General features: G+C 42.8%; 1 protein-coding gene and 1 long non-coding RNA gene across 25 annotated transcripts in view; one reads left to right on the top strand and one right to left on the bottom strand.

Annotated features, from left to right (window-relative positions):
* MADD (MAP kinase activating death domain) overlaps positions 1–3,349 on the top strand; it is a 117,532-nt gene extending 114,183 nt beyond the window's left edge. For 20 of the 22 annotated variants that reach the window (XM_039535108.1, XM_039535103.1, XM_039535106.1 and 17 more), the window contains one exon: positions 1,702–1,809. In XM_039535108.1, the coding sequence (XP_039391042.1) occupies positions 1,702–1,809 (108 nt within the window). Of the gene's footprint in view, positions 1–1,701 lie in introns of all 22 variants that reach the window. The other 2 variants (XM_039535112.1, XM_039535104.1) reach the window with 1 other exon arrangement.
* The window catches only part of LOC120403674, a 77,252-nt gene extending 59,730 nt beyond the window's left edge, over positions 1–17,522 (bottom strand). The window contains exons 1-3 of one of the 3 annotated variants that reach the window (XR_005597656.1): positions 17,424–17,522; positions 14,860–14,954; positions 6,681–6,899 (exon numbers count right to left, since the gene is read on the bottom strand). This is a non-coding gene — a long non-coding RNA (uncharacterized LOC120403674). Of the gene's footprint in view, positions 1–6,566; positions 6,900–12,423; positions 12,805–14,859; positions 14,955–17,423 lie in introns of those variants that run through there. The other 2 variants (XR_005597655.1, XR_005597654.1) reach the window with 2 other exon arrangements.
* Positions 17,523–24,056: the final 6,534 nt, after the last annotated feature.

Here is a 24,056-nt window from a genome sequence, read left to right as displayed (position 1 = left end):
GGTGTGTGGGGGATAGAGCTTGGCAGGTAAGTCTGGGTGTGGAGGGCTTAGTGGGTGGGTCCAGATGCTGGGGGAGTGGGGATCCAGGTGCAGCTGGTTGGGGCTCAGTGGGGTGAGGATCCGGGTGCAGGTAGCTTGTTGGGGTGGTCCAGGTGCAGTGGAAGTGGGGCTCATCATGAGGGGGTTCTGAGTGTGGGGAGGTGAGGCGGGGAGGGGGGTCTGGATGCATGGGGCTTGAGCAGATGGAGGAGCAGCTCCCTGCACAGGGATCCCTCCCCCTGCAGCTGAGGTGCAGGAAGTGGGGGGAGGGAATTTTCAGAGCTTCCTGCAGCTGGGGGAAAAATCTGAGGGTGGGTCTGACCCGGTCCTGGATGCGGTGTAGGGGAAGAAGTCATCCCATCCTCCCCAGCCCAGTCAGGACTAGCAGCTGCGCCTAGTCCCCAGTCCTGCCCCACAGTGATTTACCTCTCTGCCGGCTGCCCTGGGCACCGAAACACACTGCTGGGGAAGGTAGCATGACTGCTCTTGTGGCTTCCCTTTGCTTCCCTGTCAGAAAGTCATTTTTCTGCGGGGAAGCATAGAAGTCTGCAGGGGACATAAATTCTGTACATGCACAGAATTCACCCAGGAGTAGTAGATTCCAGAACAAAGAAGAGAGTACAGTGGGAAGGAAAAATCAGGTTACATGAAAATGTGTGCTAGTTTATGTAAGCCATTTTATGACATTCTATAGCACAAGAACAATCAAATTTACCTCCTTCATCATAACACCTAGCTCTTATATAGAGTTTTTAAATGTATAGAACTCAGTGCTTTACAAAGATAGTATCAGCCCCACTTTACAGATAGGGGAAGCAGAGGCACAGCAAGGTGAAGTAACTTGCCCAGGGTCAGCCAGCAGATCACTGGCAAAGCTAGGAATACAACTCTGATCTTCCACACCCCAGCCTTCATTGGCTTATACTGCCTCCCATAATGCCAAAAGATGGCTCTTGAATTAAATGGCAACAAACTGAATAATTTAAAGCATGATTGCAAATACTTTTTAACGCCATGTACAATTAAACTATGCTGCTTTCTGTCATAGAATAATGAAGCAAATAGCTCAGTATTAGACATTTATATGAAAAATAATATCTACAGTTATATTAGCTGGGATGAAATTACAAGGGCTAGCAGTCCCTGTCTCTGGGCATAAAATGATCATAACTGGGAGTAAGGAAGAAAGACCACCACCACTGTGATTCAAGGGACAGTACTGGACAATTAGATGTGTTACAGTAATTTTAGATAGTCCCTTTCTTTACCACCAAAGGAGTCCTTGCAGCGCTGTACAGCTTAGCATTGGCACCTGTTAAAGACATGATACAAAGCTAGATGGACCGTTGTTCTCTTCTTCTATGGTATGATTTCCGATGTTCTAACCCTGAAATCCTCTCTCATTTGGTATAATTAACAACTCTTGGATCTTTCCTTTCCACCTCATCATGAGGATAGTGTGAGGTAGCTTGTGCCATTACCTTCCCCCCACCCCCATGCTTTTTTTCCTCTAGCCAGAGCTCTCTATGCTGTTCTGAAAGGTGCACTCTGAATAGGACTTTGAAGGAGGGAGAATATACAGTAAATACAAATCTGTCATTGTATTTTTGTGAAGTGGTAACTATCTAGAATCTCATTATCTCCTTTTTTAACATTTTCTAGGCCCATGAGATCTGCTATTCCGTGTTGTGTCTCTTCTCTTATGTGGCTGCTGTTCGTGGGAAAGAGGTAGAAAACAAAAGCAAACCCCCTCGGCCAGTTTCCAGCTGATCACAATATTGGGAAATGCTTGCCCACTGGCACATTGGTGTGTAATACTCCCATTTCTGTTGCTGTTACTGGAGCTCACATTGCTGACTCCAGTTAGAACTTGGTTATTTATGTATGATCCTGCAAGTCCTTCCCCTTACAAAAAATTAAAACTTCCTTGTTCATTCTCCTGCTGAATTCATTCTTACTGGAGTTTTTACACCAGCTGTGCTTATCAGACAGTTCTGAGCATCAGCATCCAGCTATAACTGAAGATGGCTTGCTCTGGGCAATCCTTTGGAATTCCATTTCCAAGAAGACTAATGCATCTGGAGTTCAGTTGTTTTTGTTTCCAGTGGTGCCTGTGTCACAGGTTTCTTCAAAAAAATATGCACAAAGGAAGCAGCTTGGTCCTGCATGGATCACCTGTCGTTGTTTAACTGTGATAGTTTGTATTATTTTCCTTCTGTGTTTTCACACTTTATCCACCAATTTGGAGTTCTTGCCATATGGCCCTTCAAATCTTTTCAGTAAAGATGAGCAATTTAGCGACCGTAAACTCCTCCGAAATAGCCTACAATTAGATATGGTGCTTTTAAGATTGAATGTTAAATGTATAAAACTATGGAATTAGTACTTCTCTGGTGGGCGAAGGATTGCTTGCTTTTAATAATGGATAGGCACCATGGAGGGGAGAAACTTGGAGGCTTTCCTGACGAAATCCCCTTCAAACTGATATGCATGTAACGTGTGTTTTTCAAATGGGAAATTAGAGCCACTCTGCTAACATCCCAGGAGTGCAGTTAATTAATATATGCATATTGTGGTAGCTAGAACAGTTAATCTAAGTGTGTAGGAATAAGTAAAGAGAGGTAAAAACTTAGAGAGTGAGTGCTGTTGGCTGAAGCATATGGCAAACTTGTGTAACGTGGGATTATCACTACAATCTCCCTAAAGCACTTCTATTAGAGTCTGCGTACACTGGTTCTGTAGAAAACTTGCAGAAACCCACAAGATTATGCAAAGTGCATTGTGGGGATTCAACTTTTTGTGATGATGGTACTGTAAATGCTGGTTCCAGATTTTGTTTTTTTAACTACTGCTTCTGTCAAACTGTACATGTATATCTCAGAGTTTTGCAAATACTGTGTAATGAAGCACCCTCAGTTAAAGTATCCATCTCGCACCTTATTTTAAGTAGGCTGAGAATGGATGTTTGAACACTGTTCTTTATGAACTGTACTGAACTCTACCGAGGGGGGGGGGGAAACGCCCCTGAAATGCTGGAAGGAGAGAGGATCTAGAGAAAATAATCTTAAATGTAAAATATCTGATGGAGTGCTCTAACACAAGCTGGAGTGCTATTTGATTTGACATAGGCTTCTGAGTAATTGCACCCAGAAATAATCCTGTTTGGCTTAGTCAGGGTATTTACCATTTTGAGTGGAATGCATGAGGAAAGGGTGAAGAAATGATGTAAATATTCTAGGACCGTATCTATTTATAGAAGACTGTACAGCTGTCTGAATGTGAAAATAAACTATCATCATTTAATCACTGATGGCTTTTATCCTCCAGTGTTTCTTCCCATTGATCTATTTGACTCTGAAATGTAATTGTCTATATAAATAATACATAATATGCATATATAAAATAAATTCCATTCTTGAAATAGTGGAAATACTATGTTCTCAAACATGATACAATGTTAAATGTATGTAGCATTCCAAGTTATTTTTTAATGGTAACTATCTTCTAAAGTTTTTTTTAATATAATGGTGTAAAATCAAAGACATTTTTGTCTCCTCCAAGAAAGATTTTAAAGAATATTAATGGTGAACACTGAAATAATACTAAAAGCCCATTTTCTTCATTCATTGCCATGACAAGGGGTTCTTTTAGGCATAGAAATAAAATCAGGGTTTACAGGATTATGTCTGATCCTTCCCTAATTAAAAAAAAAAAAAAGCAGAAATTAACAAACCGTGAGCCTATTGTCCTGACCACTTTGCATTTATATGGTATTCTGTTCCCTGTCCTTTTGTCTGTTTTTCACCAATTTAGATTATAAATCCTTCAGAGCAAGATTTGTACAATGGTAATCTTAATGGTCCTCTGAGTGCTAATTATCCCCCATTTAAGTGTGAAATATCCCAGGACTGAATAAACAGAGTGAATTTACCTCAGCCTAGAAGAGTTGTTCCCTTCAGAGCAGTGCTGGGGTTCTATTGAAGGAGCAGGGGAGAATATTTATTGGCAATCTTTCCTGGTGAAATCAGGGATTGTAAATTCCATTCTGCACATAGTTCTTTCATGAAACTGAAGTTTGGAGTGAGGCTTGAAAGGGTCTGTAACCTAACCTGCGCTGCTCCTTTTGAATAATCAAAGTCTTTAAAAAGGAGGGCTGGATAAGTATGGTTCTGCAAAGGCATTACAGATGTAAAAGTTGCTTATACATGAGCTATTAATATCAGGCATTGCCTCTGAAGAACCGTATACTTGGGAGGTTGACCATCAGTAACAAACCAATAAGGTGGCCTGAATAATATTTAATTAAATAAAAACTGGAGTACTCTTCAGAAAAGAGTATCTGACTTGGTTTCTAACTGGAGGCAGTAATGCTGACTAAGGGAGTGAACTGAACTCATGTATGCTGAAGAAATTGGCTTGAATCTGATGGAGTCAGTCCTAATGCCCTCTTGCACTGCCTGATTGTTGTATGTCTCGGTACAGAGCATGATCTATTTATGCAGTGTACAGGTGGTCTTGTGTTCTCACCCCAAACTCCTATCAAATGTGGTTTCTAGTTTCAAGCTCAATAAAGTCGTTAATCTGCTTCTATTTTCCTCCAACCTTCATTCACATCTAGATTTTGTTGCATATATGGTTAAGACCAGGCATCAGTCCAGCTCAACATACTATTTATTTGTGTGTGTGTGTGTATATGCTGTAATCCCCATAGTTGGCTGAACACCTGCCAAATCACAGTATTCGCGCGTGCGTGTGTGTGTGTATATACACATACATACACACACACACACACACACACAAATACTGTATGTATGTATATATACACACACACGAATAGTGTGACTTGGCAGGTGTTCAGCCAACTATGGGGATTACAGCATGTTCAGCTGTGGGTAAGGCAGCCTCCACTACATGCCTCAGCAATGTTTCCATCATTGAGATATACAGAGCTGCTGCTTGGATGTCTATTACACAGTATTCTTCTCTCAGTGTGGTCTCTAGATCATACCAGATTTGTGAGTGCAGTTTTACAGTCATTTTCACCTCTTTTGAAGGTCTCTACTGCTGGTTAATCTCACAAGACAAGAGATAAATATAGACAGTTCTTAGCAGGAAAAAGGTTACTATAGATTGCACATATCACTCACCTTTTCCACTTTGTTTAATTTTTGATTAAGGATTACTCAGTGATAAGAGCTCAAAGCTTGTAGGGGCCCCTTCCTCTTATGCCCTTGGAAATCAGCTCAAGCCTTACTGCAAGTTATTTAAAATCAGAAACAGTGTAATACCACTAAGTCTGGCTGAGATATCTATTTTCTTTATAGAAATATTCATGCAAGCTTTTTACCACTAGGAGGAGCCTGTGCCACATAATGTCCCAAGTATTTCAAGGTGGCTGAGATAATATCTTTTGTTGGAGCAACTTCAGTTGGTGAAATAGACAAGTTTATGAGCTACACAGAGTTGCTCTTCAAGTATTTCAATCTAATTAATATTCATATTGAACTGTCCAAAGAATTGTCTCTGTTGTTTGCTTTTCCTAGATTTGCCTGTTTTGCTTTACTGCATTTTTTGCTTCTCTGTTGTTCCTTGTTTTGTTATTGTGGAAGGCTTTTACAAAATGACTATCAAAGCATGCTCTGAAAACACTTAGGCTTGGGATTAGTTTTTTTATCTCATCCAGTTGGTTTTTCAGAAGTGGTGGTTCTTGGCCAAGATCCCTTGATCTCTGGTCCTCACAAGGTTTGTCCTGGACCTTGTTGGTTGCCTGTGGGTTGTGAATAAGGGATTGCTCCTTAAAGATCACATCTTAAAAGATCCGAAGGCCTTAAACACTAAGACCTGGGAGCCTGTGACAGGTGTGGGACAGTGGTATGCTGTATTCTTTGCAGTTTTCCCTGGAAAGAGTGTGGGCTCTCATATTTTGTACAGGCTGCCACTTTTTAAAATTTCCTAGAGATTTTCATCGTGTGTGTGTTTTGAGTTATAAAGGGTAACTTCATGTTTGTTTGTAAAGCAAGTTTAAGGGTTATCTCTTAGCCCCATTGCAGTATATGGGATTTTCACTCCATTTAATAGTCAATGACTATACGAGGGATGTGACAGGTTCGGTCACAGAGACCCCCTTAGGACTGTCACTTGACATGATGACATTATCTCTGAACCTGAACCTCTTCCCTGCCAGCTTGGGACTCCAAAACCCTGCCTTGTTGAGCCAGACATGCTAGCCTGCTACAACACAGACCCAGGTCTGGTCCACACCCCCAAAGCTACAGACTTGAACTAAAAACTGCTCAGCAGGTTTCCTATTTCCAGCACCCAGACACCCAGCTCCCAATGGGATCCAACCCCAAATAAATCCGTTTTACTCTGTATAAAGCTTATACAGGGTAAACTCATAAATTGTCCACCCTCTATAACACTGATAGAGAGATATGCACTGCTGTTTGCTCCCCTAGGTATTAATCACTTAATCTGGGTTAATTAATAAACAAAAGTGATTTTATTAAGTATAAAAAGTAGGGTTCAAGTGGTTTCAAGTAAGAACAGACAGAACAAAGTAAGTCACCAAGCAAAATAAAGCAAAAACATGCAAGTCTAAGCCCAATACATTAAGAAACTGATTACAGATAATATCTCACCATTAGAGCTGCTCCAATAAGCTTCTTTCACAGACTAGACTCCTTCCTAGTCTGGGCCCAATCCTTTCCCCGATACAGTCCTTGATAGTTCCAACAGTCATTTCAGGTGGAAAACGGGGGCTTTCTCATGACTGCATCTCCCTTGTTCTGTTCTACCCCCTTTTATAGCTTTGGCACAAGGTGGGAATATTCTGTCTCTCTGGGTCCTCACCCCTCCTCCTAAATGGAAAAGTACCAGATTTAAGATGGATTCCAGTATCAGGTGACATGATCACATGTCCTGTGAGACCCCAGCCTCCATTCTTCCTGGGCTGGCCCACACATACATAGGAAGGTTTGTAGGTAAACCGAGACATTTACAACTTATTGCCCTAGGCAGTGAGAGCCATCAAGATTCTAAACCACCATTAATGGCCCGTACTTTGTATAATTACAATAGGACCTCAGAGTTATACTTCATATTTCTAGCTTCAGATACAAGAATGATACATACATACAAATAGGAGGAACATATTCAGTAGGTTATAACCTTTGTTATGATACCTTAGAAAAGACCTTTTCCCTAAAGCTTATTCCAGTTACATCATATTCACACTCATCAGCGTATTTCCATAAAACATATGGAGTGCAATGTCACAAGGGGTTCATGTGCATTTTCTACCAAGCACATACAAATAACCAGATAAAAACTTCTGAAGAAGACAAGGAAGTGACAGTGAAAGAAAAAGGGACTGCTTTTTATTGAGCCACTTCAAAAAAATAAAAATAAAAAAATAAAATAAAAACAAACCTCCCTCCACCTGACTCTTAGCTTCAATGTTAAAACGTACACACACTGAAACAAAGACAACTCCCACTGAAAATTCAATTTTTACTGATTAAAAATTATTCATTTAGGGATCTAGAAGTTGTTGAAGAATCACTGAAGGCCCTAAATCATAGAAGAACTTTATTCCTACCAGAAAGATACCACATCTAACGCCTTGAAGGATTCCTGTGACAGTTAATTGGATTTCAGTAGTTTTAGGTGCAGTTAAGGATTTAAGACTCTCCCTCCAGCCTTTAGCCATCTTAAAGTGACATCTGAACTTAGAACTGGCAGAACCAGCTCTGCAACATACTAAGTGTGTTAATGGTCTGTAAGTTTATCTTCTGCTTATATTCATGACAATGCTTGAAGACTCAGGGATGTTTCATCCTAGTATCAGATATTTTAAAACAAAACTATCAGCCCAACAGAAAAAGCAAGAAACAGAACTGTATATACAACAGCAAAGGCAACCAAAGTTTCTTGCATAATTGCTTCCCTCAAGTAAATGAAACCAAGCATCTGCAGTAAGAAAAGTTCCTTCTTTGAATGCTTGCTTCACCAGTCTTGGGGAGGCATCGCAGGGTGCTGCTGTATCAACACCATAGGCACCTGATGGTGCAGAGCTGGGGGCGATTCTGTGGCCTGCATTGTGCAGGAGGTCAGACTAGATGATCATAATGGTCCCTTCTGACCTTAAAGTCTATGAGAGGAGCAGCCCGACTGCCCTCTGTCATTCGGCACTGGGGGCCAGCTCTTCTCAAGATGTTTGCAGTGCTGCAAAGATTAACAAGGCCTGTCTGCTCTAAAAGATGATGGTGCACTCTGCACTGAGGCTGAAGTACTTGGTGCTGACTCTGAGTGCAGCTCCAAAGCTAGTCTTAGGGCTTCCTCCATAAGTAGGACTTCAGTCAGGCAGCTTAGTGCTTCTGGGTTTGAAGTCCTTGCACATTTGGCAATGGTCCTTCCTGTGAGCTTCCCCGTGGCACTTGAGAGAGCGTGAGTGCAGGTTGCTCAATGGCATGGACCTGTTGCATGTGGAGCAAGACTTGAATCCCGGCCACCGGGACATGCCTCAGTACCAGGGCCAAGGACAGCCACGCCTATAGAGCGGGGTTGTCCCACTGTCTAAGCTATTTCACTTAATTATAAACTATTTACAACAACTCTAGGTAGAAAAATCACTGAGACATGATTGCCTAAGCAACCAAAGATTCCAGCAACTGTCATGGGAGGTAAGAAGGAACTAAGGGAGGGGAGGGTCGGCTGGCCGGCCTTTATACCGGTGCTATGAGTGTGCCATGCCAGAGGGCACTGCAGCCAACCCAACAGATACTGCTAAGGGAAAATTTTCCAGGAATTGTGTTTGGGGTGCACAGACACCTACAAGGGAATGGCCATTTGCAACACATCTGGAAGAACAACGGTTACAGAAAGGTTGGTAACCGTTTTTTCACTCTAGGGAAGAAAGGGAAAAGGAACTGAATGAAGGCTTATCTGGACAGTCAGTGAGTGCCTGGCATCTTGTGGTGTAATTCTACCTTGCACTAGCATGCCCTGTACTATCTGTCCATGAACCCTGCTATCCTGCACTGAAAGTTCTCTAGTGGACTTTGATCTACTCCTGTTTCAAAGCAGTGTAGATCAAAGTGCACTAGAGCACTTTCAATGCAGGGCAGCATGGTCCACACAGGCAGTTAGGGCATGGCAAGATAGTGTGAAGAAGCCTGGGGTATAAATCTATCTGCCCATCCAGACAAGCCCCAAGGATGGTGCAAATTAGAGAGGCAAGTGTGAATCTACTGTAAACAGAATGCACATTTGTGGTTTATGTAAATAATGCATATTTGGAGACACCCTATTCAGAGCCATCTGTGCCACTAGGAAACGCGGTGTACAATGTCATGGTGAGCTCCTTGAAAACGTAGATACAGTAATTCATATTACTGCTCTGCTGTCACTCTAATAATGTAGCAAAATGTGCCTCCTTTGTGTTTTTGTGGCTTTCCATGCCTCATTGAGGACTGTGTGAAAAATAAATTCCTGTTGGCAACAGTGAGAAGAGAAAGAATGGTCTTCTGGTTAAAGTAAAGTATTCAGAATTGTAGATTCCATTCCCTTCTACTCTGTGATAGGATTTGCCCTTAGCTGGGACATGATTTTCAGCATTCAGCCCCCCTTGTATGTATGTATGTATTATGATTAAAGACAATCACATGATCACATACTATTTTTTTCCCCCAGAGGACCTCCACCGTATTCAATGCATAGGATAGACCTGCTCTGAGGATTGTGTACTAAAGGAGGCTGTTGTTGCGTGTAGCACCCCGGTCTCATTTTGTATGGATTGTATGTATCAAATGAGACAGGGTTGCAGGATGAGAAAGGAAGGATTAATGATTAAGGCAACTGAATCTTGCCTTGGAGTACTGAACTCTATTCCTGCCTTTGCCACAGAGCTGCTATGTGATACAGGGCAAATCACTTAAACCAAAGAAGTGGTTGCTAACTGTGTTCATTTTTTGAGTGCCCAACTTGAAACACTTTGGCCTGATTTGCTGAAGTACTAAGAATTCACAGCTGCAAGTGAAGTCGATCAGAGTTGTGCTTGAATATATTAAGTGCTATTAATGCTAAATACGCTTAAAAATCATGTCCTAGGCCTCTCAAATCGGGCATCCAAAATTAGTGGATCCCTTTTGACTTTAAACTTTCTCTCTCAGCTCCTCGTCTGTAAAATAGGGTTAAGTACCACTACCCCCATCTCACAGGGTTTTATAAAGATTCATTAATGTAATTAATGCTTGTGCGGAAGCACTCAGATCCTATAGAAAAGCCCATGAAGAAATTAATAATTCTGTCTTCAGAGCGGGACTTGAAGAGTATGCAATAAATAACACATTGAACAATGCCAATAAAACAAAACATTTAAAAGCCACTCATTAATTGAACATCTGTCTTGTGGACTGAATGAGGCCTGTGATGTAAATAAAGACTACACCATAAATTCTCAAGGGGGGGCTCTTCCAACCTTAATAATGATTTTTAAATAGTTTTATGCATTTAATTTCCTAGGTGTTTAAAAAAAGCAAACTGAAAAAACAAATGTCATCATGTGGTATTATACTGAACCACATGGTTCATCAGCAGGATTGGAACCTTTAGATCCATCACACAGACCTTTGTCACGTGATCTAATGAAGAACTGATATAGATCTTCACTAGAGATAGATGAAATGCACCCTTTGCCAGTGAATTTTTCACATAATTCAGGAATTGTGGGTTCCATTCCAGGCTCTCAAGAGGAGTGTGCTCTAGTGGGCACAGACTCTTACCCATTTTCCCTTCTGCCCCATCCCCTCCAACCTGTCCCAGTTCTGTCTCTTCCCCCATCCCTGATTGCTAGTCCCATTCCCATTCTCTTTGCCTATCTAGTCCCAATCTTCACTCTCCAGGCATTCAGGCACTCCAGCCCCTGCATCCCACCTGAACTCCTTATGCCAGTCTCCTTGACTAGACAGTCACAGTTCTCCCCTCCTGACTCCTTTTCCAGTTTTGTGTCTCCCCACCTTGCTACTGGCTACCAGTCCAAGTTTCCCTCCTTGGACTCCTTATCCAATCTGTCCCCCCGTCTCCTTGTCCCAGTCTCTTTGTCCAGCCAGTCTCATTTCTCTCCGCACATCCCAGCTCCTTGTCAGATCTCACTTCATTTCCCTGCCCCTGTTCTCCCCACTCCATTGGTTCCTAGTCTCCTTAGCCAGAGAGTCCCAGTTTTTGTCCAGTTCCTCATTTGACCTCAGTGTTCTTTTCCCAATCAGTCACAGTTCCCCCGCCGCACAAATCCCAGTCAGTTTCTCTCCCCCACCTCTCCAATCTCAGTCTCACTACAGTCCTACCAATCTACTCCTTTCCCTCTTCCTCCTCCACCCCACCCCCCGTTCTCATTCCTTCTGGATTCACATCAGATAGCTTTAAGGTGACCAGACAGAAAGTGTGAAAGATCAGGACAGGAAATGGGGAGTAATAGGCACCTATATAAGAAAAAGCCCCAAATAGCGGGACTGTCCCTATAAAATTGGGACATCTGGTCACCCTAGATAGCTCACTCTTCCATGCTGCCTGGGTCCCAGTAATGGGATGTGGGGGAGTGTCAAAGGAGAGAGAGAGACCCTGCTTTCATTTCTGGTGCCTAGCCTCGCTCCACCCAAGGAAAGCTAGGAAGAAGCAGTCTCTACAGCAAAACTCCTTGTGAGCCGGTTAGTCCAGGGCTAGAGCATCCTCTGTTGCTCTGGGAATGACACATGAGCAGTCTGGTCAGCACTGGGAGCTGTGAGAGGTTGGCAAATGCTCAGCAAAGATGGACTCTGGAGATTTTTAATGTTAAGCTCTAGCTTAACTGAGTGTGTATAAACTGCAATTTTCATAGACTTTTATAAATTGGCCAAATATGGATGGATTTTTCACATCCCTGGTGCAAAGGTCACCTCTCCCCCTGTGCCAAATTTCAAGTCCCTGTTCCAAAACAGGAGGTGCTAGAGCTTTATAAAAAGGTCTCAATTTTTTTAAGATTGGGCAAAACATATTTTTCCCTAGCCTCATTCTCAGAACTGGACCATTTTGGCCAAAATGTAAAATATATAAGCCTGAGGCAGATGAAAGCCTTTTTTTTTAAAAAAAAAGTCTGGGATTTACATTAGTAATTCAAATGTTATTGACCGTGCTTGTCCTGGAAGAGAGTATGGATGACTGGACAATGACTAGGTTTATGACATCAAATATCAAGCAAGTGCAACCTGAATGAGGGATGAAATTCTTCCTATTCACACCCCTACTCCATATTTTTCACTTCTCCATGTAAGACTTCTAGGAAAACAGGAGAAACTAGACTTGATATTCTTAATATTTCTAAGGTAAAAAGTAAACTAAAACCAAAAAAAGGTTTAAAGCCTTCTTTATCCATTGTAAACAAGGGTAACATTTTCCCACTCCCTTTCTTTAAGTCCCTGTAAACTTTCTTACCCACTGATGTGTCATAGTTACTGGATTAGCCTCCCTACTCGGGTTATCCATCTGCCATGGAACTCAGTCTTCTGATTTACAAATGTAATTGAGCTCATGGCTTGCTGGCTGGTTATCTGTGATTTTAGGACACTGTTTATTGTCAGCATCTCTGCCTGTCACCAAAAGAAGGCGCTGGATGTTGTCTTCTCTAAATCAGGAGCTAATGGATGAGGTTGGTCTTTACTTTCTCTCAACCTTTCACCAGTTCGTGCTGTTTCAATATACTCTGCTGATGTAGAACTCTGTAAGCCCTGCCTAGACACAAGTGAGGACATCTCAATGACAGCTTTCATTTCCCTAAAATAGGGGTCTGTGACTGGAAAAGCACTTCAAAGATATCAGTGAGGTTATTTCTAATCCAAACTGGACCCTCCCTCTGGAATTCACTAGGGATTGTGTCATTTGCAGAAGAGATGGAAGTGTTTTATTTCAGGGCTTGGAACTCCTATTTTAAGATAGTATGTAACTGACATTTTCTCCCTCTCCTGAATACATTTGGGCTTTTATTTCTTGTTTGGAAGAAACACTGTAGTATAAAATAGCTTAAAATACACTGTAAATTAATTTGCTATTTTCCAGTTGGTTTTTTTATTTGAATGGATGTAATGGATGTTATACAATAAATTTAAAAAACAATCAAGCAAACAACCTATCCTCACCCTATACTTAGTGTTCTCTGAGGTGATCTGACTCATTCCACTGGCATGTCCACCACAGGGTCTGGAATTTATCCTCCTAGGTATCCTGAGGAAATAACCTAAACTACAATACCACCTTTCCATAGGCAATGCATGCTGGGATTAACTTGCCCGCCTACAATGTCAGTACTATGTGCTAATTAATTATGCATTTCCATAAAGTATAATTTAGAGGGTAAGCTATCCAAATAATTACCAGTCAATAAAGAAATTTTGCAAATGTTTTCTGGGCTCCAGAGGATCTGATCATGCCAGATTGGGCACTCTGTCTCATTGTTAAACTCCTTTCAGATACTTTGGTCCAAATCTGTGCTTATTTTCATTTGAGTGTCACCAATGACAATCAATGAGCTTTCACTGGTGTAATTTAGGGCAGAAAAATGGGGGGGCAGACCGGCTAGTATAAATCATCATAGCTCCACCAAAGTCAAAGGAGCTACTCTGATTTATACCAACTGAGGATCTCACCCTGAACGAAGCACTTAATCCATAAAAAGGTGTCACTTGAGGAGATTAGAAGAGACTCTGTGCAAAAAGTAAAAAAAAAATTAAACTATTTTGAACAGGCATGTAATTTTATTTCTGTTACTTTGTTTCCTGCGTTCAGCAATATCACCTGGCACTGGGAAGATCTTGCAAACTCATATGTGTCAGGCTGGTGAGTACTTGGACTTCGAAAATTTAGGACTTAGCTATACTGGGTATATTTGTATCAGCATAACTGTGCTAGGGCAAACTCCCTGTGTAGATGTGCTACTCCAATGTGATATGGGACTTGCAGTGGTGCAGTTTATCCTGGATTTAAACTGGGTTAAGCCACACAAGTGTATCAACTCTAAGGGCTTGCACCAGTGTAGCTACATTGATAAAAATATTCCCAGTGCAAATCGGCCCTTAGATGAGTCAAGGAACAATTACATATGTAACAGTAAGGGATATTGGTGTTTGAGTAGGTAATCTCCTTCCCTTTGAGGCAGCCCTGCTCCATTGCCCCAACATGGTTCTATGGGGCACTGTGCTGTTTGAAGGTGCTGTCTTTTGAATGAAATGTAAATTTGAAGCCCTGATTATTTGTTGCCATTCAAAATTCTATGGCACTTTTTCCAAGACTTGGTGTTATCTGTGGTGTCTTTGCCAAATTTCATCACTAATGCTTACATTCCACCTCCTTAAATTTGCACTGCAGTTGACAGCTGCGCTTCTTTGTCCTTCCTGTTATATGGTGTTGTGCACAGTTAAACACCTACTGTGTTTCACAAATGGCAGGTGAAAGAATTTCTTTATTAGTTTACATTAGTAAAATAATTTTTGATCCTATGGGAAATTTTGTTCTTCTTTAGCTCAGGATGACCTAGCTCTGATACAGTATTCTCCCCTTCAGTTTATGGGAAGGATTAATTAGCAGTGGCCTTTGAATTAGAAAGCAGCCTTGTCCAGTGTAGGTCACGACATTTCTCTGTGATTTATAGCTACTGCACTGTTAGTACATAACTGATGTTTCTAGCAGGGACTGTCAAACAGTTAGTTCACACATAATCTGGGACTATTTCTCCTACATAAGCAAAGTGGGCTAAAACTAGAACAGGAATTGAATCAAATCCAGGATGCTTACCTTATCCCTCAATGCTATCACCACAAGATACCATTTCAGACTTTGAGGACCAGAAAAAGCCGAACTGTTCCACAAATGCCCTCCTGGAATTGGTTCTAATGAAAAAGTAAAACAATTTTCTCTATTACTATGATGTACCTGTCCTACTTTTATGCTGAAAAGATCACCTTGCATCATCTTTCAGTGAACATATTATTATGTTGTTTGTATTTTGTTGTTGTATTACATAGCAGCATGTTTGTGTTGTGATGCAGATGGTAATATCTAATTTACAAGGATTTTTCAAGGACAAGGATTTTTCACACACTACTCACATTTTTTTATTTTTAAAATAAAAAAAAAAAAAAAATAATTAGTGCAACAAAAATTAGTGAAACATATAAAGGATTTGTCTTAAATTCTTACCCCATTGATTTGACCTGTGTTGCATGTATATATATTTATATATATAAGAATATCAAAAAAAGTATGTGTGGTATATTATAAATAATTGCTGAACTTGACTTGACCTTTTAAATTCTCGAGTACTCTATCCTGTCTACTTTTAAATGACAAGATCAATATTAAGACTTCCTTGTTTGGAAATTTATTCCTGATACCTATATATTTCCTTTGCTCAATAATAGAGGACATGGTGCAAGACAAATTTCTTCATTCGTTTTTCTTTTTTTTAAACTTAGACTGAGGGTACTTATCAGAGGGGTAGCCGTGTTAGTCTGGTTCTGTAGAAGCAGCAAAGAATCCTGTGGCACCTTATAGACTAACAGATGTTTTGCAGCATGAGCTTTCGTGGGTGAATACCCACTTCTTCGGATGCAAGCAGTGGAGCCGTGCTCCCAGCACCGTAGCTATTCCCCTCATGGGGGTGGTTATTTTTAGAGCACTGGGAGGCCAGCGCTTTAACACTGCTAGTGAAGACATGCTCTTATTCTTATTACTCCTAGTTATACTATTGTGGATAATCCTAAACAATTCCCCTCCCTTCTTAGTGTTTAATAATGCTTTGCCCTTCTCTAGCCTCATTCATCCAAGAATCTCAAAGCATTTACAAACATTAATTTAGCCTCACAAAACCTCTGTGAGTTGAGTATTATTCTCAATTTACTGGTGAGGAAACAGAGGCACTTAAGGTCTGATCCTGCACTCATTAAAGTAAATGGCATTCCTATAGACTTCAATGGGATTGAGCCCTGAGCATGTCTGTGGCAGAGACTAGAACACAATTTTTTTTACTCTATCTTTTGCCTTAACCACAAGAGTATCTTTACATCCTTCAAATGCCAGTACACACTTACATCTCTTAATTTCATTATTTTAATATTTTCTTTTCTCTTAGGGAAATTGTGTTCTGTGACTGGAGGAAGTGTGGAGGATGGTTTCCTCCCTCCTCCTCCTGCTTCAGACTTACCTTGGACATAGTGCTTTAGTTGCTAATATTGTAAATTAATCATTTATATTTAAGGTACCCACCAATGCTTGTACATAGAGGACCAAATATCCATTATTGTTATAAAAAGGACCAATTTTTCTTTAGCTGGTGGTTATTCCACTCAGGACTGTTTGGGACTAATGTACTGTCAATTCCAAGCAGTAACTTCTAAGACTTATAACTGGTCTTGAAGAATCAGTTAGGGGCATCACTGCAGGGAAGCAATTATTCTCTTGGCAACATTGGTTTGCCCCCTCAGTAAAAAGTTTGGATATTCCAAAGTAAGTGTCTTTCCTGCTGTTTAGCAAAGTTCATTTGCTACTGCCTGCAACATGTTGATTCTCCTAAAGGACCTTAGTTTATCCGTCTTTTGTCTTCCCACAGGCAGTGCTAGTGTGTCCTACTGGATGCAGTGCTGAAAGCCTCCTTATGTATATCATAGCTAATACTAAGAAAAGGGTATTTATGTCACTACTGCCTAAAACCTTTGGAAGCTCTTTTTACCTGGACAGTTTTCTCCTTAGGTTCTCTTTATTGAGTAATATTACTGTAGGGGTTCTGAATACAGATGACAAACTCATCTTAATAAGTGACAAAGAGTCCTGTGGCACCTTATAGACTAACAGAAGTATTGGAGCATGAGCTTTCGTGGGTGAATATCCACTTCGTCAGATGCATGTGGTGGAAATTTCCAGAGGCAGAGGCAATGTTGCTTTTTACAGATCCAGACTAACACAACTACCCCTCGGATACTCATCTTAATAAGGGACTGTATTATCCTATGCAGTTGCACAGCATATAACACAAAGGGGCCCTGGTGGGAGTGTGCACAGCCTAAGACATTTGTAATTAGTTGCAATGTAATTCTGGTCACGCCATCAGAAACTAATAAAAAATTATGAGTAAGTAACAAAAAGAGGCTAAGGTGTCAATTCATAGCCTCAGAGTAATAGTCAGGGAGCCTTAATTTCTTTGTCAACTGTACACTAGCCTGAAGTATGTCAAGGGTTCAACACACAGAGAAGCTGTTCAGAGAATCCATAAAGAACCCATCTTTTCTCTCTAGTACAGCACTGAAGGTTAAAGTAGGATGAAACCCTAAAACAGCAGCATTTGTCTTACCACTCCAGCTCACCTCAGTTTTCCAGGATGGCTGCAGGTGTCAGCATTCAGTGTGATTTTTCAGGACACAGGAAGAGGACTCCCTCCAGCTATCATTTTCTTAGTTTTGTAGTACAACAGAGATTGGATAGGAACTCATTACGATATCAAATTTGGTTTGACACCCTCTTATGTAGAGCTATCAGCTCCAATTTGGCAGCAAGGGCCATTTAGGAGGGTCACCTTGAGATGAAGAACAAGTTGTCTCTGTTTGTCTACAGGAAAGGACTTACACACAGGAGACTGCATCAGAGGGGTGGGGTAGGAGGTACATGGGAACCCCACTATTTAGTCAGGGAATGAGTCAAGTTTTAATTTCAGAAACTTTACATCACAAAAATTTAAAAAAGTCCTATTTTTATATTTTGAAGGGAAATTTAGAATTGCTTAAAGGGAAAGAGGATGAAAAATCTAGATCTAATCCTCCCCCAACCAATCCCAGTTGCCATTTCCCTTCCACGTACCATCATATATTTATTACGTCAGTAAAAATGCAGCATGAACAGTTTTAGCACCTGGGCAGTAAATAAAATCAGACCTGCTAAAAAGGTTCAGTTAATTGTTTGAACCCAGCTCTGCGAATACAGAATGCTATTAGTTTTTACTGAACTTGTCACAGAGGAGACTCTTGGCATGTTGCAGGATTGGCTTTTTGTGAACACATGAATTCCATTTTAAATGTCTAAGTGAGTGTGTCTGTACATGTCTGGGTCACTGTCTGGCTCAGATTTGTAGGCAAATATGAAATCCCTGCACTTGGTGGTTGTCTCCACAGTAGAAATGTTTGTCCATTATCAGTGCTGTCCTCCTGAATGGATATGGTTTGAAATCGCAGAGCAGTTTTCCTTCCTGAGGGCAGCAGCGTATTATCGCCTAGGCCAACAAGGCCTAGGCCTAGGGTGGCAAATTTGCAGGGGCGGCAAATTTGCTTACACCCCCTCCACAACTCCGCCCCTTCCCCAAATCCCTGGCCAGCCTCCTCCCCCCCGGCGCACTGTGCTTCCCTTCTCCCCCCTCCCTCCTAGGCTTGCCACGCAAAAGCGCTGGGAGGGAGGGAGAAGCGAGTAGCGGCACTCGGAGGAGGCGGAACAGAGGTGAGCTGGAGCCCGCGGGCGCGGGGAGTAACCCAGGTGTGGGCGGGGCGAGAACTGCTCCCTGCCCCAGCTCACCTCTGCTCCACTGCTGCCATCTCCCGAGTGCGCCACAACTCCCCTTCTCCCTCCTCCTTCCCAGGCTTGCCGCACGAAAGCGCTGGGGGGGGGAGGGAGAAGCAAGTATCGGCGCTCGGGGATAGCGGAGGTGACCTGGGGCCGGCAGGCGCGGGGAGTAACTCTTTGGGGGGGGCAGGGAACCGCTCCCTGCCCCCTGCCCCAGCTCACCATCACTCCACCTCCACCATCCCCCGAGTGCACCACAACTCCTTCTCCCCACTCCCTCCCAGGCTTGCCGCGGGGGAGCGGAGGTGAGCTGGCGCGGGGCGGGGGGGACGGCATTTTTTTGAGGGCCTAGGGGCGGCAAATTTGTTAATCCGCCACTGCCTGAGGGGCTAAGGAAACTAACAGCATACTGAAAACTAATGACACACCAGAACATTGGAGTACCAAGGTGAAATGCTTAAGATAAATTCTGAGAAATAAGTGTCAAGATGGGACCCTGGAGCCCAGAAAGGCAACTACTGTGGGGAACAGCCCAACAACAACATCAGTATTAATATTAACCTACACATGACTAGAAAGTAAACAATGCCTGATAATGTTTCCACAGCAGCCTGGAAGATGACTTGGAGCAGCAATGGGGGAAGCCTGAGCTCTTGCAGAGATTCCTACAGAAGATGAGGAAGGGGCTCCAGAGCATAAGTTTGCACTTGCAATGAATTTGGAGTCAACTAGTATTGCCTTTGCAAGTTGTCCCATGTGGTGCATTGAACACTGTGTTCAAAATTAAGGCTAAGATTTTGTCATGGTTATTTTTAGTAAAAGTCACGGACAGGCAGGGCCAGCTCCAGGCACCAGCTCAGCAAGCAGGTGCTTGGGGCAGCCAAGAGGAAGGGGCGGCACATCGGGCTCTTCGGCAGCGGGTCCCTCGGTCCCTCTTGGAGGGAAGGACCTGCCACCAAAGTGCCGCCAAAGAAGAAAGTGGCGCGGTGGAGCTGCCGCCGATCACGATGGTGGCTTTTTTTTTTCCGCCGCTTGGGGTGGCAAAACCCCTGGAACCAGCCCTATGGGCAGGTCACAGGCCAAAAAAAAAAAAAAATCACGGAAGTTGTGACCTGTCCATGACTTTTGCTGCTACGGGTCCATGGTTTCCCCTGGGCTGGGAGCTGTGGGGTACTCCCTCTGTCTGCAGCAGCTGGAAGCTGCAGGGGTGCTCCCCTCCACCCATGGCAGCTGGGAGTTGCAGGGTCCCCTCAGGAGGCTGGCGCCTGTCACTAGAATCTTGCGGAGGGCCCCATGAGGAGGCTGTCCCCTTTTGCTGGAATCCTTCCTGGGCCCTGATGGCTGCCAGCTCCAGTCCCTCGGCCTCTGGGGCTGAAACAGAGAATGTCACAGAGGTCTCATGACATAAACATAGCCTTACTCATAGTACAAGCTGTCACTTTAAATTATAAGGGATTTCCTGGTCCTGCTTGTGGGCTAGGGGGCGCTATAGGGAAGTGTGCAATGCATCTGAAGAAGTGGGTAGATTTTTTACCCAGGAAAGCTTATGCCCAAATAAATCTGTTAGTCTTTAAGGTGCCACCAGACTCCACACAGGAAATTAAGTAGATCTGGATCCTGACAGGTCTGTTACTAGCCCATGAGTGATGTTAATCAGCTTCAAACTGTTACTAACATGAACCTTCCCTGTATCTCAGTTTCCATCTCCTTCATTCTACTTTCCTTCCCATATTTCTGTACCAGACTGTTAAGAAAGACTTTTGTTTCTTTCACTAGCTAAGCGAGGTCAGGAGCCTCATCTTTTTATATTTGTCCGTATGGGACCCTGGCCAAGGTTGGGGTCTCTGAACACTAACCCAATATACACTATTAAAAACTTTCTCAAGCCCTTCAAGGCTTCTGGTCATAGCAGGCAGTGGATGACCTGTCCAGCACCAATCATGGGCACCTGGAAACCGTGACTACAGGAACAATCAATGCAAGAATGGTTTAAAGTGGAGTCTGTTTTCCGCATCTCCTGATGGGTGGAAGCGTCCTGACCTGTTCTCCACAAGGGAGAGCCAGTCCTGGGTTCACAGAATTTAGGTATTGGTGGGTTTAGGGTCCAGGCTTGGTGGGGCGTTTGGGGAGGCCCCAGCTTTCTTGTCTGCAGCATTAGCAGGGGCCTGTGACTACTTTTGATCTCAAGGGTGAGGGTGGGGCTGAGGAAGCCCTGGATGACCGGGGGGGAGGGGCTGCAGTGTGAGCCTGTCCCACGCGGCCGTTTGAACGGCCTCTGTCATGGGGGGTCGCGCGCCCCTCTAGCAGCCCCGCCCTGAGGTGCTGGCCTCGAGACGCACGCATAGACCCGCTCTCCAACGTGCGCCGCGGCCACCCGCTTGCTGCGGTGTCGTCCAGGCGCATGCGCAGCCTCCGTTTCTGCGGCTCTCTGGCTTGCGGCACTGATTGGCTGCGGTCTTTCGCCTATAAGGGGCGCGCGCTATCTCCAGGTGCCACCAGGCTCCTCTCCGGGGAGCGTGGGCGGGGGAGCCCCAGGGCGGCCCGTTTCCTTTCCCCGGGAACACCCAGGGGCCCCCGGCCCCGCCCGTCACAAGGAGGCTGAGCGAAGTGAGGAACCGTCGTGATTCCCGCTCCCTGGCCAGCTTCCCGCCCTTCCTGCGGTACTCGCGGGGGGCCCCGCCCTGCCCCTGTGCTGGGGGACGTGTCTGGCCTGCCCGGTTTTAATGGTGCCATTGACGACAATGGACGTTGCACTCAGCCACCTAAATAGCATGGTGCTAGGTGCTTTAGAAATACAAATAAACCAGAGGATATATAAATAGATACTTAATTTTTAGGATGAATTTTAAATGGTCTATATTGTGTTTCATGAGTAGTGTCCAAAGTAAAAGGTCACCAATAAAAACAAAGAAATGCCTCACTCTGTCTTTGACAATATTTGATAGAAAGTAGAATCCACAGGAACTTTACCTCTGTATTGTAAAAACCATTGCTTTAGCTAATAGTTTTAAATAACCCCAACTATACATACAACATGATGGGGGCTAATTTAGCTACAACGAGTCAGGAAAAAGATCTTGGAGTTATCGTGGATAGTTCTCTGAAGATGTCCACGCAGTGTGCAGAGGCGGTCAAAAAAGCAAACAGGATGTTAGGAATCATTAAAAAGGGGATAGAGAATAAGACTGAGAATATATTATTGCCCTTATATAAATCCATGGTACGCCCACATCTCGAATACTGTGTACAGATGTGGTCTCCTCACCTCAAAAAAGATATTCTAGCACTAGAAAAGGTTCAGAAAAGAGCAACTAAAATGATTAGGGGTTTAGAGAGGGTCCCATATGAGGAAAGATTAAAGAGGCTAGGACTCTTCAGTTTGGAAAAGAGGAGACTAAGGGGGGACATGATAGAGGTATATAAAATCATGAGTGATTTTGAGAAAGTGGATAAGGAAAAGTTATTTACTTATTCCCATAATACAAGAACTAGGGGTCACCAAATGAAATTAATAGGCAGCAGGTTTAAAACAAATAAAAGGAAGTTCTTCTTCACGCAGCGCACAGTCAACTTGTGGAACTCCTTACCTGAGGAGGTTGTGAAGGCTAGGACTATAACAATGTTTAAAAGAGGACTGGATAAATTCATGGTGGCTAAGTCCATAAATGGCTATTAGCCAGGATGGGTAAGAATGGTGTCCCTAGCCTCTGTTCGTCAGAGGATGGAAATGGATGGCAGGAGAGCGATCACTTGATCATTGCCTGTTAGGTTCACTCCCTCAGGGGCACCTGGCATTGGCCACTGTCGGTAGACAGATACTGGGCTAGATGGACCTTTGGTCTGACCCGGTACGGCCTTTCTTATGTTCTTATGTAAATAGAAGAAGGGAGTGAATGGAAGGGGAATTGTTGTCTGGGGGGGTAGGGTGACCAGACAGCAAGTGTGAAAAATCAGGACACAGGGTGGGGGGTAATAGGACCCTATATAAGAAAAAGCCCCCAAAATTGGGACTGTCCCTATAAAATCGGGACATCTGGTCATCCTACTAGGGGGTGGGGTGGAGGAGCAATTCCCCAGACATTCAGAGGGACCACAGGATGTCAGTCTTGATTTGCAGTCTGACTTGGCAGCATAGAGATGATTGCACACAGAAGGCCGTTTGTCAGAAAAATTTTCTATGTGGTTCCATTGCTGGAAGTAGTCTATGGTGAATGATGGTAGTGGAATGTGGGTATGATATTTTCTTAGCTAGCTAGGTTTGTGATGTGTGGGTAGACATGCCACATGGCATGTCAATCAGTGCTTAAACGAGCATCAAGCTGGCAGCATTTTTTTCAGTCTGAGGAGTGGCCAGCATTTTGGTATTAAAATCAGTATTTTGCTTTTGGAAACTTAACTATATTATGATGTTTACTTATTTTAACCCATTCGGATCACTGTTAAATTTGCCCCCTATTATTGTTTGAGAATTTCACAAGCAAATGCTATTTCATGTCTGCCCTGTCATAGAACTGCATTATCTTAAGAAGAGCCACTAAAATTCTATGAGTAACTCATCCTAATTTGGTTTTGTACTCCAGGAACTGAAAATCCAAAGGCAGCAGCTCAACCAACTTAGTTAAAGGAAACTATGCACTAGCTATTATTAGTTTCTAGACTTCACATGTACTAGATGGTGAGGCTGTCAGGCGCAGGGCAGGCTTGGCTGTCTTTTTGTCTTACGCCGTTTGAAAGTACTATCACTCGTATCTGAGTTATCTGAATTTTCTAGTCTGACATTTATATAGTGGAATTTCATGAAGATGTGTAGGTACAAACATATCTCTGATGAAAGTGTCAAGGGGAATGCATTTCTTGCCACTGCTGATGGAGCTGTCATAGTGAGTGAACATCCCCTTGTCTTTCATAAAATCAGTGTGAGTATAATTCAGTGGGAAAGTGCCATCTTCTTCAGGATCATGAGTTAGTTTTGTGAGTTTTGAATCTTGCGCTAAAATATAGCATGAGTTTACTACTTCTCCAAAACAATAATTCAGAGCACCTTTCAAATATTAATTAACACAGTTTGTAAAGCACTTTGACCTCTTTCAGGCTAAAAGGTTAAGCTGCTGTTTATAATTTAGTCCTTTCTTTTCTACGGACGCTGTCAATATGGTTGCCAGAGGTGATGGTTTGAGTCCACTTTACATTCAGTGTGTAAGTTCTTTATGACATGGAATGTCTCAATTTGTATGTGTGGTATCTAGTAGATTTAGATAAGAGAGCTGGTCAGAAAATGTAAATATTTTTGCACAATATTTTTAACTGAAGTTTTCTAACTCTAACAAATAGTTATAAAGTTCATAGAAGATATCACAAAAGCACTTCTTGTTTTAGGGGAATTGTGGTTGCTTATACATCTCTGTATGTTCTGATATGTGAATAAAATACCACTTAATCCAGCTGTCACT

This window comes from Mauremys reevesii, linkage group 4, assembly GCF_016161935.1.
Source record: "Mauremys reevesii isolate NIE-2019 linkage group 4, ASM1616193v1, whole genome shotgun sequence".
NCBI lineage: Eukaryota > Metazoa > Chordata > Testudines > Geoemydidae > Mauremys > Mauremys reevesii.
Note: the sequence above shows the minus strand (reverse complement) of the source record. Positions and strands in the feature narration are given on the sequence as shown.